Source organism: Alligator sinensis, unplaced genomic scaffold, assembly GCF_000455745.1.
Source record: "Alligator sinensis unplaced genomic scaffold, ASM45574v1 scaffold824_1, whole genome shotgun sequence".
In the NCBI taxonomy this organism is placed as follows: Eukaryota; Metazoa; Chordata; order Crocodylia; family Alligatoridae; genus Alligator; species Alligator sinensis.
Genome location: NW_005842463.1, coordinates 968,520 through 980,842, shown reverse-complemented (window position 1 = coordinate 980,842; position 12,323 = coordinate 968,520). Strand labels below are relative to the sequence as shown.

Here is a 12,323-nt window from a genome sequence, read left to right as displayed (position 1 = left end):
TATCCAAAAATTAAGTACCAGAGATTAAGGTCTGCAGGTTTTAAAATAAATTCATATATTGACAGATGATGTTTTTTAAAATGTTCTGATGTTTTTCAGAAACAAGGGGTGATTTGACATAGAAATATGAGGAATCCTTGGAAAATACATTGAACAAAGAACCTACAGATACAAATGTATTAAGGGTTCATGCTTTTTATGTGATTGTCTATAATTTCATATACTTAAAACAGATTTTTTCCCTTCACTTCTGAAATTCATTTTATGGCTCTAACAAAGGTAATTGGTATGCCTAAGACTTCATTTTTGTTGAACATGCATATTTGTTGACTGATTTGAGGAGAGACTTACCCTTTGAGCTTGTGCATTCAAATAAAGGGTTGTACAAACCATAAAAGCTTGTTGTCATCATTCTCTTGCTTGGTCATGCAATAACACTTGGGTGCCTAAATGCTGCATATTGAAATATAATTGTATGCTAGAGGAGATAAACCACAAATTCAAATACAGATAGATTTGACTCAGTCAAATATATATAAATTGAATAGTAGAAAGTTGTGTATATGGGCTCTGCGCAAGGCACCTTACAAACCAGGGTATAGCTGCTCTATATGGGCTTTAAAGCCACTGTTTTTACAAGCTGATATATCATCTTGGGATTGCAATTAATTATAAACTCAAACATTGTTATGCACCTGGAAAACTGCTTCATTGTGCTTACAAATCAGACAGCTAGTCTAAATACCAATTTACACCTACCACTGAGTGTAGCACTGTGTGTCACTGCCATGTTGTGCTCCCATCCAGGGCTTAAACTATATGAAAATAACACAAAGATTACACTAGGTATTACCAAGTATTTGAAAGAAGTGAATACAGGTGTGTCAACCCAGACTACTTCTGGCTTCCGTTGGGTACTGCCTTCTATTGAAACAAGTTCAAAGAGCCAGTTTATCAATGCTATGGAAAAAGACCATTTATTATAATTTTATGTCTTTAAAGTGCAGGTGTGAGGCATTTATTCATGTGATAAAAAAGAAGCTGATACCTGAAGCATATAAAATCATATTCAGATTGTTTGAGAGTCAATGTGAAATAACAGAAGAGGTAATGGGTGTTCAGCAGAGCAATTGTAGACAACCAGAACATTTCCTGACAAACACAACTGGGAAAAACACTGTCTACACAAACTGGGTTTCCTTTCGGTCTTCACCGCAGAGATATTTTTCCATAAGTTTTAAAATGCCAAGTTCTCCACTTAAGTATTTTTTTTATTGTGAATCTACAAGATAGTTTATTTGCATTTTTAGAGATCCGTGGATATAAAATCTTCTCTACACTGAAAGCTTGGCTCAGAGGTCAGGATTCAAATTTGCCTTGAGTCCATTTGCCTTGAATCCATTTGGCACAATTTAAAGGTAAATAAATGACAGAAACATTTGAAATTGGAGAAAAAGCAAAATAAAGTGATGGCTTCTAGTGTCTTCTCTGCATTACCTGAAGAGCTCTAGTAATGTTTCCTGCATAATCCATTAGCAAAGAAAAGGCCGGTTTACTTAGATTTATTTTTCCAAATTACTGGCATATGGCAAGTACTCAGTTAATTTCAGTCTCAAATGTTGGCAAAAATGTCTTTAACTGTAAGATCTCAGGGAGGGGCTGGCTCCAGTAAAAGTCAAGCCCAGTTAGAAGCTCCACATCTCGGACACGTGCTGCATGAGCCTGAAGTCTTATTTCAACCCACTGGGTCTCTGGTTGATTATCCTGCCGAAAGAAAAAAGAGTAAAGTTCAAACACTAGTTAGTCTCTCATCATAGTTGACTGGTAGGGGGTGCATGGGGGTGCGCGTGCCCCCCTGATGGGGCCAGTACCCCTCCCGACAGCTGACACCATTGCTGTTGGCAGGGCTGGTGCCCCCCTGACAGAGCCACTGCTGTCGGCGGCTTCTGCAGGTGGCCCCCCAGATTCAGGAGGCACCAGTCACTCATATCTCTCATGTCATCAGACAGCAGAAAAAACAGTATGGTTTAAAGGCCTTTACTTTGGAAACCTCTTTCCACCCTTTCTAGGCCTTCCTTGGTTCTTCACCGTCTCTACTAAAAAGATACTATTTTTTTCCTGTTTTCCAGATTTCATATAATTATTTATTTTGCCTGAAAATAGGAAGTATAGTATGGAAGTATGTTAGGTCCCATGTATCCTGGAAGTAGGCTGTAACCCACAGAAGTGACAAAAAAGCAAAATACTGCTGATAAATGATATCCTGACCTTTCAGTGAACTTTTAACTCCAAAATACAGTAGAATCACATTTTTAATGCATTTACAATTCAGTACTGTTTTATTTATAGTATAAACTAATCACAACTAAAAAAAAATACCCCCAAATTCCCAAAGTATAAGAAACAATGGTCCAAAATGCTCAAATACTTGGACTATTAGGGTGTGTCCAGATGAGTGCAAATGTTTGTGTCACTACCCAGGGAACACCCATGCTACATGCACTTTGGGCAGGTTTCCCTAGGTGGGGTGGGGGAAGGGGGGGACTCGGGTATGGGGGCGCTCAGGGAACTGCAGCCATGGCAGGAAGCCTGGCCAGCAGCTGAAGCATGGCTCTGGCCAGCCAGGCTCTGGTTTTGGGGTGAGTGCACTGCTGCCATATGCACCACACCTCTTTTTTTGGCCTGGGGGGTTTTTTTGATCCCAGGATCTCCCAAGGTAAAAAAACAGACCCCTGCACTGCAAAGTAGCAGTATGAAGAATGCCTATATGTGCAGTACAGGTCCGTGGCACCATATATCGCATGTCTGCGCTACATACTGCACATCCATGTTCATCTGGACGTGCCCTTATGGTACTATAAAAGCACTTTCACAAAGGACAACATCTTCTTGTGTCATTACTATCATCTACTGACTATCTAACGTAACTATATCAGAAAGTTCCCAGCTATCAATACCCAACCCATGTAAAAGTACATCATCTAAAATCAAAGACAAGTAAAGAGAAGCGAGTGATTTCACTTAGCCACTGCAGTGAAGCTATCCTACAGCACCTTGTTGTACTACTTAAATGATACCTAGGGTGCATCTATATGTGATGCTATGTCGTGCGTCCATGGGCACCTACATGTGACCAGCAGCCATGTTGCCATAGTGATGCACTTACCCGAGATAGTGTGCCACTACGGTGATGTAGGGGCTAAAAATAACTGTGTGCCATGCATACTGTGCAGTACGGGCTGCTACTACACCATCTTTTAGTACTTCCAAAAGACAGGGCTAGAAAAAGTTAGAGTTGGAATTGTCCATTTCTCTATTTAGAGGGCCACAGAATAATGGAATCACTGTAGCCTTTTGAAAACTAAACTTCTCTAAGGACGTGTCTACATGTATCACTATGGCTGCTGTCTTTTAGTATTTCCAAAGCAGCACCAGGACTTGGAGGGGTGGCCATAGCTCCCCAAGCCTCTCCTAGCATACTGCTGCTACTTGCCCTGCGCAGTCTGCAGCAGCTCTGCCCACCCGGCTCCTGCCTACAGCACAGCCCCCCTCTCCAGGAAGAGGCTTACATTCCTGAGAAACCATCACAGGGGCTGCTACCCCATCAGGGTTGCTCCCCCGTTACTGCTCCACTGGCAGGGGCAGGGACATGGCCAGAGGCCAGCCAGCATGGTTCCCTTAGGTGAAGGGGGCAGGGAGGGGGTTTATTTCCTCCCTCCCTCTGGCATCTGGTGAAGGGGGCAGGGATGCGACTTATTCTGCCACTCTCCCCGTGTAGAGAGTGATCAGCGGAGGTGGTAGTCAGGGCTAGCAAACCTTGGCTGCTGTCCCCTGGGAGCTGAGGGGGGAATAAACTCCCTCCCTGACCCCTTTGCCTCAAGGGACCATGCCGGCTGGCATCTAGCCATGCCCCTACCCCTGTTGCTGCAGCAGTGGGTTGGGGGAGTGTCAGGCAGACCGCAGCTCTGGTTCATAATGGTAGGACAGGGAGGAGGGAATGAAGCCCCGTCCCTGGCCAGTTCACTTGAGGCTACTGCCAGGGCTGACCACACCCACGCCCCCCACCACACCAGCGGCGATAAGGAGGGGAATGTCTGATAGGGCCTGCTCTGTCCCAGCCAGGCAGATCCTGGCTGGGGTCCCAAGGGGCAAGGTGGAATAGGGGGGAATCCCCTCTCTGCCCGCTTTGCCTCCAGGGGCCATGCCAGCCAGCGCCTGGCTGCACCTCCACCCTTGCAGCAGCAAGGGGGCAGGACCCTGACAACGTCTGCTGCGCCCAGGCCAGGCAGACCCCAGCTGGAGTCCATGCCATTGGGACAAGGCAGGGAGGGGGAAATTAAACCCCCCATTTGTTTGCTTCCTGCTGCTGCTGCTGAAGCTGGCCACGCCCCTGCCACTGTAGCAGCAAGTGGAGCAATGCCTGGCAGACACTGCTGTAGCCCTGCCTGGCAGACCCCAGCTGGGATCCATGCTGGTGGGGCAGGGAATAAACCTCTTCCCTGTCTTCTTTGCCTTAGGGGGCCCAGTGTCTGGCCATGCCCCGTCTGCGCTCCAGCTAGGGAGCAAAGGAGCAGGACCGGCCCTGCTCCACTGAAACAGAGAGCACAATCTAGGCCAGGGTTGCAGAACATGTCAGGATACTGGGGGACTCTGGTTTAACTTAAATCAGGAAGGAGTCTGGGTCAGATGTTCCATAAACTGGTTTGACCTCAATCAGTTAAGTCTGCTACTACATTCAACCAGGTTAATCTCAAACTGGTTTCAGCCTTTTTGAAACTGGCTTATGTGCACTGAACTTATGTTCTGTTACAGGTTTAAACCAGTTTTTGCTCACTTAAATCAGTGTGTGTGTAACTTCTGTCCCTAGCCAAAGTGATCTAAAAACTTCCTGCAGGGATGATCCCCCCTGGGTTAATTGTCTAGGCAGCCACACCTGCCTTGAGTCTCTGACTGATGAGCTCTGCCTCAGCTAGTTAACTGGCTACCTTCCTGACTGGTTGCTAGCAGTGCTGCCTATCCATCTACAGTATTGCTAACCCCACTGTGTCAAAAATCATGAGAAAAACTCTTAAAAAAAATCAAGAGATTTGGAATGTAAATTATGAGATGCTATTTTTCAATTGTGTGTGGGAGGGGGATATTTTTGAAGGTGTGGGGGGCTGTGGGTGCATGTTGAGTGTGCAGTCTGGGTAGGGGATATGCAGGGAATGCAGGGTACTGTGGGTCAGGAGTGAGGGGCAGCAGCAGAGCTGGGGATGGTGTGACTTGGGAGTGACACACATACACACAGAAACACACACATGCACATGTGCAGGCGCACACAGACACAAAGATGAGTCAGATCATGGGATGGAGCCACGGGTGACTCCTCCAGAGGCACAGGATGAAGTACAGGTCCCTGCCACTCTGCGCCCCCCGAGGGACATATGGGGGCCACATGCCCCCCAGATTTGTGCGCAGGGCAGAGGTGTGCTGCCTGCTGCGGGCTAGGGCTTTGCACCCTGCTGCCTTTGCCCCAGAAGTCACACAATGCTACCAAGTGGGCAAGGCACGCAGCATGACCGGCACTTGGCTTCCAGGGCACAGGCAGTAGGGCACAGAGCCCTAGCCTGCAGTGGGCAGCCCATCTTTTTCCTACACAAATTAGGGGGACACGTGCCCTCCATACTCTCCTGGGGGTTCACGCAGTGGCAGGGAGCCATGCTCCCCCCACTGCTGGACGAGCCACCCGCAGTTTTGTTCTACAACCCACCCTGACCCCGGGGCCCCATTCACCCCAGCCCCTGCCCCACTCCATCCCTCACCGTGGGGGCCTCAATCTGCACCCCTGCCCCTTCCCCTTCCCCTAGACTTACCAGCTGAGAATTCTCTACATGCACCAGAAGAAAAAATACCAAGATATGAAGGTTCAATCCCCAGATCATGAGTCAAATTAATTTGCCTTGGAAATCATGGGTCTTGCAATTTTTTTTGTAAGAGTTGGCATTACTGCATCTAACCCCAGCTGTAGCAGCAGACTCCCAAGCTGGGTAGCAATTCTGATTTGGTGAGCCTGCTGGTTCCTAGCTTTAGTCTGGCCTCTGCTTTTTGACTTTGGTCTGTGGATTATACTTCAGACTTAACATCTTGGCATCTGATTCCTGGACCCTGACCTTGACCCTGGCGTGTACTTTTGGATTTCCCTCTGGACCTGGTAATTTGGCTTCTAAACTCTGATCCAGCCCTGGCCCCTGCCTTCCCTCAGTAGCCTAATCATTAGGCCAAGCCATCTATGCTCTGGTCCCAAATAGATCCTGTAGGAATCCTAGCTCATAAACACAAAAGGTAGCATTTTACTTACTTCTGATTGTCTGAGTGACAGTTTTTAATCATATAAAGTGATACCTTTAGCCTTCACATACAGGTAGACTTGTGTTTTCTTGCATGCTACATGCCCCTGAATAAGACACACACCTTCATTTTGAGACAACAGAATGAAGAAAAAATGGTCTGGCTGCATAGAGCAGGAACAGAGCTTATCTTCAGCTCAGTCACCCTCCCTTCCCTGCTCAACCAAAAGTAGAAATTCTGACCCCTGCTGAAGACTGGTCTCCATGGGTAAAGCTATGATTTTGATAAGAGCTAAAAACTGTTTCCTATTGAAACAGAAGGAGAGAGTCCAGGAGCAGCTAGCAGACAGCAAAACTGCAAGCAGAAAGGTTAACTTGATTAATGGAACTTCAAGACCCCTAAAAGGAGAGATGATCATTAACATGTGGAGGAAAGAACAATCAGTTGTTAACCCAATTTATTCCCTTAGCTGGCTGAATAGAAATGCCACCACTGTTGCTGGGTAGTTGATTTAAGGGAAGGAACCAAAGGAGTGTGCTTCTATTCTAGCTAGAAAAAGCAGCTTCTTCACTTACAACATGCACCTCAATTTTGGGGAGCTGATTTTAGGGAAAAAGGAAAAAAAGCACTATGTTGAGCAGTCAAAGATACAGGTACAAGCCCCATCTACACAAGGGGGCCTGGAACCCAGTTCTCTGCTCGCATAGGGAAGTGCCCTGCAGTCAGCTAAACCTGGAAGGGCCCTCTCCTCCATCTTCTGCTTAGGTACATGAATAGGTACTCATCTACACATGCAGGGTTATGTGACAGGGAAACAGAATCCCTACCTGTGCATAAATGTTGCCAACTTCTACTTAGGGACCAAAGAGAAATATAAGTCCATAAATGTACTCACAGCACAGCTTTCACTATTGTCAGGTCGATGAGGAATGATAAAAGACAAAACATCCAAGGAGCCTGGGCAGTTCAGTGGGGTAGTGGACTGGTTCTTGCAGCTAGTCAGCACCACAAAATAATGGGTTGGGATTGGGATTTCTGTGTTTTTGACATGCCTGTAAAAGAACACTAAGTTAGTGATAGGCTTGATAACTAAGGGTAAAGAAGACAAAAACCACTGGCATCAAAACAGTTTTATGGAGTGTCGATCATTGAAGAACTTGACCATCTTTTTTCACAGAAAAAAATCTCTCTGATAGATTTTTAAGTTGACTGGTCTTCTGTAGCAAACCCCAGGCTAGCAACGTAAATAGTTTTGAAAGCATGTTTAACTATGTGATCAGCCCATTGAAATCAAATCCACTACTCACTCACTTAAACTGCAGCACCTCCTTAAATATTTTGATGCATAAGACTCTGGGTGCTTTTGCATGGGGGAAATACTGAGCCCCATATTTGCATTTCATTCAGTTAACAACTGAGAAGTCTGAAACGTCATTTGAGAAAAACAAAGAGATCATTAACTCTGTTTAACAGCAAAAACAAAAAGTGCCAAGTTAATGACAGCTGACAACCTGCTATAAAAATCAATTTAGAAGTCATAGATTCAAACTGTTCTACATCAGCTTTATAGCCATGCCTCTGTAGTGTGTACACAGGGACTAACCCTGTGAGGCACCAAGTGACTCCTGAATTGCTTCCAGTTACAGGTCAAGCAGTTTACGCTTATGATGACTAATGTGGCAGAAATAAAACATGTTTACCGAGAACTGTAGACAGCGTTATGTGGTTGACATGGTATTAGAGCATTTTGCTTGGAAGGAATCTCCAGCCTGTCATCTCATCTACCCTCCTACATTGTGGCAGAACTGATTTCACCATTCTCCAAACCACCCTGGATGGATGTGGTATTAAGTCTGGCCTTAAAACACAGCCTTTTCATTGATGGTGTTTCTACAGATGTCCCAGCACCTTGTGCTATTACCTAATCATTCTTACAGCCAAAAAGGGTTGTTTTTTTTCCTAATATTCAATATAAATTAAATTTTGCTGTTGTGTATCTGTTTACCAATTAAAATTATGGATCCCCGTCTTTTATAATTCCCACTTGTGTGTAAGACTCCTCTCAGTGTTATGTCTAGACAACAATATACTTAATATGTCTAGACAACTATGCTACTTGATACTCCCTAGTATGCTACATGTCAGCTGCTTGAGACCATATGTTATGCTAGAACAGTATGAGAATTGAAAATGTTTTTAAACCTTTCAACATATTGATGAGTGTATATATATTTTTAAATCTTATTTCTAAATCATTTAATACTCTGAAAATGTCTTACAAGTACAGGGACAAATTCTGACTGGCTGCTTGAGAATACATGCCAGTATTCTGGAGGGGGGAAAAATGGTTATGTACATGAAATAACAAGAAATTAGGTGGGAAGATGTGAATGGAAGACATGGTTTGTTTGGAGTAGCCATATCTGTGTGACTACATGGGCTATTATTATTATTTTTTATGACTGTTATTATGGCACCTACAGGACCCAGTCAGGAATCTGGGACCAAATGAACATGCTGTTAGCAAGCTCAGAACAAAAACATGGTCCCCTGCCTTACATAGCTTATAATACAAGGCTCCTCTACACATTACATATATTACACAATTAACTGGTTAACCAGGCAATACATTTTGTCCAGCCACACAAGCAAAATAATTGTCACACCATAAAAATGACTCTCCAGCTATAGAAGGAGCCACCCAGCTACAAAATCAGTGCTTGAAAATATAGCTGGTTTCTATCCAGCTTTAATTTTAATGTATAGTAGGGCCCTACAGTGGAGACAACAGGGAATACAGTGGATAACAGAACCTTAAGTGTACTCTGTAGAGAGGGACCTAACCAGCAAATCATATCTCAAATTGTGACCCAGCTACATATTCAACCAATTAATAACATGATAAAGCAAGCAATAAGCTACAAAGCTACTCCACAAAAATGTGGAATAATTTTATAGCTTGTTCTGATCACACTATTAATTGAACTTGTGGCCAAGTGCTCCCCTGTGCCTGGGACATCCAGTCACAGGGTGCACCACCCACTGCCAGCCCCACAGCTGACAAGGCTCCCAGTGTTGTCAGCTGAGGGGCTTGCAGCAGGGAGAGCACTGTCCCCTGTGAGCCTCCTTGGCTGTGGGGTTTACAGCAGGGAGAGCAGGAAGAATGCTGCTCCCACTGCAAGCCCCACACCTTAAGAAGCTCACAGCTGTGACAACATTTCTCCGCTGTTCCTGTGCTGAGAGTCCTGAAGCTGACAGTGCTCATAGTAGGGGCAGCATTCCCAGCAATGCCCCTACTGTGAACCATACTGAGCCCTGTCAACTTCAGGGCTTGCAACTACAGGAACTGGTGCAGAGGGAGCCGGGATCATGGTCCCAGGCTTCCCCTACACTGGTGATAAGGTATGATGGGATCTAATGCCATATATGGCATGGTAGGAGGTGTGATCATGTAGATGGCACATTAGATTCCACTGAGCCATTGGCGATGCGTACAGGGTGCACATGCACCCCCTGAGATTGGCTGTGCACCCCCTGGAAGAGCCAGCCGCGAAACCGGAAGTGCACTTCCAGTTTTGCCACTGGCTCAGCCGTCAGCTCCTGCGGGGGACCCCCTGGTTGGTGATCGGCCCCTGGGGGACCCTCTTCTCCTCCCCCCCACTGACGACCTGGTGCCTCCCCAGACTCGGGAAGCACCAATTGCCCATGCACTGAACCTTTACCTGCACATGTAGAGGGGCCCTCTGTGACAATGAGTTAATTATAATAAGAGCACAGCTCCTGAATGTCTGGATATGCTTCAGTGGGCTCCTTCTACGTTTCCAGGAGAGCCAAAACCAAAGTAGCCATCTAATTTTACACGTAGTTGCTATAGCTACAGTTAGCAATCCATCTGGTATGTGTGTGCAGTACATGTAGGTAACTTTTTACAATTATTTTCTTTTTACTGTAACTTTAACTTCCAAAGGGTTCTCTCTGCCTTCAGAGGCAGCTGCTATTTTGTGAGTGACAATGGATACAACATTACAGAGAAAGGAAATACTCTCACAAATACTTTATTGCTGGTCTTTCAGACTCAAAGGATATATGTTTGCCCTTTGGGTATGGGTGGGAGCATCTACAGAAGATGCTACATTGCTGTGGCGATGAGCTACTCCACAATAGCCTGTTGTTATGGCAACATAGCATCACCAGGAATGAACCATAACATTGACAGTATTGAGAGGGAGCAAAGAGTGATATGGTTAGAGCCGGTTACTGTGCAGTCATTTAGTACTTCCTTAAGCCTTTGAAGTACTATTGCTTAAGCAGGTAATAAATGACTGAGAGGTAAACTGCATGGTCTGCTGCTCATGTAGAAATAACACATGAGTATGGAATAAGCCACAGTTGGACACTTACTTCAGCTGCTTTCATGTACTTACTCTGTAATTTCAGCAAGAGTATCAAAATGGCCATCATAATTGTAATCAAATACTGGTCCACTAACCACATTCAGTCCATTCCTCTCTGCAGCATACTTTAGGAGCAGCACATCATGCAAGTAGTTCCATATCTCTGCCATTAAAAGAACAGTTGCACATAATTAATACCAGTTTCAAGAGGTTTGACTTCTTTAACATATTGGCAAAGAATGCTTTTCTCTTGTCACCACGACTAGAGAAAAAGTATGTACCACCATTCTATTGATGCAATTTGGTTAAATTGTTAACTTTAGGATGTAGGGTAGTGAGAATATGTTTATAGTTATAGAGTGCATCTACACATGCGCTTTACTGTGGAGCATCTCCACAGTAAAGCATCACCATCTGCACATGCGCCAGTATTAGGGTGCTGTTAATTAACTCTGCAGTAAGATAGTATTGTCAGGGACAGTACAATCTTATGGTACAGTGCTTAACTCTACTGAAACACACATTTAGACGTGACAGGGGCTGGCTGGGGCATGAAGGTGCTAAACTGCAGGGGTTGCCTGCCACCTAGCTCCATACTGCAGCACCCTCGTGCCCTGGATATCCCCTTTGTCACCCAGTGCTGGCACCTGGAGCCTAGAGCTGACACCCCCAAGTCTTTTGACAGCCCAGGGCTGCTCTGCCCTCAGGAGCTGTTGACTCTAGCTGAAACAGCTCTACAGTTGATCGCTGCACATTAAATTTCATGTGTAGATACACCCACAGAGTGGCTAAAAATGCCCTTTTCTCTGTTTGCCTCTTGTAGATATAACTCTGATCTGCAGTAACAGGCCAGTAGTTTTCATACTTGTAACAGTGCTCAATTTCCTTAAGAAACTTATTTTTTAAAATTAATTTCCTTCTAAGATTCAGGTCACTGTGCTGGTCTGGGTTTTTTTGTTCACACAGAACAAGGATATAAGTGAAGTCTGAATGAACCATGAAAAGTAGCCAAAACTGTTTTTTGTTCAAGCACAAGACCTAAACAAATACAGATATATAGATAGATCTATATCTGAGGCTGAGTTATTGCTAATGGCTATGTAACAGAAAGCCAGGATGGATAGATGTATGGACATAACAGAGTTTATTTCAGGTGTACAACAAGCACATCTACCAGAGGGGAATTATCCAACTAAGAGTCCATATTTTTTGGTTCCTGAGCCTCTGAGCATCAGGCCCCTCTTCTCCCTACCACATGGAGTCAAGGTAAGAGTCATCTCTGCCAGCCTGCTAAAAATCAATACATTCCAGATAAATCCACAAAAATGGCTCTGCAGCCTGTCTTCTCTTTATACCACGTGAGCAGAACAAAGGGATAGGAGAGGAAATTCAAATACTAATACATTGCCTTTAGCAAAGAGACTGTGGACTGTCTACCAAAAAAAAAAAAAAAAAATCAATTAAATGCATGTGTTTCATAACATTCCCTACCAATGTCTTTTAAACTTTTTAGTGCACTTAATTAGATCTGGATATACTGAATACTGACATTACAGGAAAACAACAGTATTTAAAAAAAATATTTTACTTAGCTAAGGG

The 12,323-nt window shown here is 44.6% G+C and overlaps 1 protein-coding gene across 3 annotated transcripts in view; it reads right to left on the bottom strand.

Moving 5' to 3' along the window:
• Window positions 1-899: 899 nt before the first annotated feature.
• Window positions 900-12,323, bottom strand: part of ENPP3 (ectonucleotide pyrophosphatase/phosphodiesterase 3) — an 80,675-nt gene continuing 69,251 nt past the window's right edge. Inside the window, exons 23-25 of one of the 3 annotated variants that reach the window (XM_025212452.1) lie at window positions 10,755-10,887; window positions 7,226-7,382; window positions 900-1,764 (exon numbers count right to left, since the gene is read on the bottom strand). In XM_025212452.1, coding sequence (XP_025068237.1) covers window positions 1,597-1,764; window positions 7,226-7,382; window positions 10,755-10,887 — 458 coding nt within the window. In that variant the 3' untranslated portion in view covers window positions 900-1,596. The remainder of the gene's footprint in view (window positions 1,765-7,225; window positions 7,383-10,754; window positions 10,888-12,323) is intronic. The other 2 variants (XM_025212451.1, XR_003095754.1) reach the window with 2 other exon arrangements.